At 39.0% G+C, this 2,500-nt stretch overlaps 1 protein-coding gene across 1 annotated transcript in view; it reads left to right on the top strand.

Moving 5' to 3' along the window:
- Positions 1 to 2,394: 2,394 nt before the first annotated feature.
- Positions 2,395 to 2,500, top strand: part of LOC138955011 (opioid-binding protein/cell adhesion molecule homolog) — a gene marked incomplete at its 5' end in the record, with an annotated part of 10,943 nt that continues 10,837 nt past the window's right edge. The window contains one exon of the mRNA XM_070326735.1: positions 2,395 to 2,500. This exon is cut by the window's right edge and continues 140 nt beyond it. Within this exon, the coding sequence (XP_070182836.1) occupies positions 2,395 to 2,500 (106 nt within the window).

The following is a 2,500-nucleotide window of genomic DNA, read 5'->3' as shown; positions in this document are numbered from 1 at the left end:
ATATGTTGGTAATGAGTTTTTGCCCTTTAATATTATGCAGCAGAAGGTTGGATGTAAGCCCACAAGATTCTTTGAATATAGGGTGATTTGTACAGCAGTTAAAGCAGCAACACTACGCTCTGCAAATGGAAATGTATGTGGATTCAACGATTTAAAGAACCTGAGTAAGCCTTGTCAATTTCGCAAATTAATTATAAAGGAAAAATATGTGGAGCCGGTTGTAGTTAAATTTTGGGAACATAAATTTGATTTCAGGCCGGGAAAAGAGCAATGGTTAATGGTAAACAAAGTAACCACTGAAACAAGATTGCGAATGTTGCAATGGAAAATATTGCACAATATTTACCCCACAAATATGTTATTGTATAAAATAGGCATTTCCCCGAGTAATTGCTGTACTTACTGTGAGAACAAAATTGATTATATTGAACATTTTTTTTACTTTTGCCCGAAAATTATGTCCATTTGGAAATGCGTTGAGGATAAAGTGAATTGTAAATATAATATGATAATTAGAATTACCGTAGCGTATTTGAAAATTCACAAAGTTCCAAGGCACTAATAAGTTATGTGAATTATTTGATTGTGATGGCCAAAATGTGTGTTGGTATTTATAGATATGGTTCCCCTCTGGATATTTTATGCATTTTTGAGAGGGAATTGTTATAGAAAAGTTGTTTAAAATACATTTAGATATAGTATTGTTAATGATATAGTAAAAACAAAAAAAAACAAAAACAAAAAAACCCACAAACACACCTAGGTACAGGGCGAGTGTATTATAAACAATTGTTCGGAAATACGCTCATTAATGTGACAGTATTTCAAGCTGTGTGGCAGACTAATCGCCCAAGAAATTGAGACAAGCGTCAACACTTTGCCAAGCGACAAACCTGCTGTTGGCTGGCATCGAACCGCCTTTGCAACGAACGACTTGATATAATGTGTATGTTGTACAGTGTGCGCTCAATATGAAACACTTTTCTTTCGAAAATATGCACGTTCGCTGCCGAATACTTGCAATAATCCCAACGCCACTTAAGAAACTTAAAGGCTCACTCCGCCTCGCGAAAACAGTTCCCCTAACTGTCTCAGGTCTAAGTTTTTTTTACATGGAATAAGATCATCCCTCCACTTGGTCACAAACCAAAACGGGAACAGCCTGGGAGCTCTCGGAGTTCTAAGATCACAGTGATATTGTAATAAAGCAAAAGGCACCACAGCAAGTAGTGATGGTGTTGAATCAGTGGAGGGGTGGTCTAATCCCTTGTTAAAGCCCAACTAGATCTGACACAGTGAGGCAAATTGTGTCGGCGAGGCAGCGTTGGCCTTTAGGTACGTGAAGACGTTCGAAGGGTTTAAACGGAGTATGTCTAACAAGAATCGCCCCAAGAGCTATACAGATCAGGTTGGAGGTTGTGATTATGTGACCACATCAGGCATACCTTAAAACCGTGACTATACGTTTGAGCGCTGAGTTACTCAAATTAAAAACGACTGTGTTTTGAGTAGGAATCCCAGACGGTAGTCCTAATTTCCGTTCTAACTGTCGACCCTGAGTATTTCATGCGCAATTCCCAGAAATATAGATTTGAAATTGATCCGAGAGATACAGGGTTTGTTTTGGAAGAAAAATAGATGACAACACACACGGGGAAGATCTTAGAATTAGTGTTTGAGTGTTCTATTTTTCAAATCTAAATGCTGTGTTCGGTTGTCATAGCAGACCGTATTTTTCTTCATTGTGATTCTTTCTGTTATATAAAGCGTCTTAGCCCTGTATGGCACGGAATTCGCATGCGTTAGCTAGACTGTAGGTTTGACTTCCTCAATCCAACGGTCCAATTCTGCTTTGACGAATGAGTATCAATGAAAACTGAATAAATAATGATAATGACGGAAGTCCGGACTCCTGACAGAAAAGCTGGGCGAAGCAAATCGCGCGCTGATTAAAATTATATTAATTCATTTAAACTTGGGATAGTTTCGGATTAGTTTTGGTCCAATCTTTGCAGGTGTGTTTAAGAGTACAGCAACTTGAACTTTGTAAGGTCAAAATCGTCAGAACACTTTCCAAAATGGCGCCTTCGGTATACTATCTTTAAGTTGCATTGTATACAAGCAGAATAGCGCTGCCTCGCGAGTACAAAGATGACATTCAGTGTGTAAGGAAAATGTGCCAGTGAATTTGTTCCATACTGTGCCTTTTCACTAATACTGTGATGGAAATAGTTATCAAAAACACAATTTGGAAAACGACATATTGTAAAAGAAAAAAACCGATTTTGAAGTGTATTTACGCCATTCCGCAATCTAAGATAGTTCATATTTTTGTTTTCACTTGAGAAAAAAGCAAAAGAAACAGCTATTTGTGTTAACTCGTGTCTAAACAAGGACGACCAGGCAGACCACCGAGCCACACCTGCCCGCAGTACGTCGCTGAGACACGAGGTGTGAGCTGCACGTGCTCTGCCACTGACCTGGGTCAGCCAGCGGGGGT

Source organism: Littorina saxatilis, unplaced genomic scaffold, assembly GCF_037325665.1.
Source record: "Littorina saxatilis isolate snail1 unplaced genomic scaffold, US_GU_Lsax_2.0 scaffold_824, whole genome shotgun sequence".
In the NCBI taxonomy this organism is placed as follows: Eukaryota; Metazoa; Mollusca; class Gastropoda; order Littorinimorpha; family Littorinidae; genus Littorina; species Littorina saxatilis.
The sequence above is the reverse complement of the archived record's forward strand: the minus strand, read 5'-3'. Positions and strand labels throughout refer to the sequence as shown.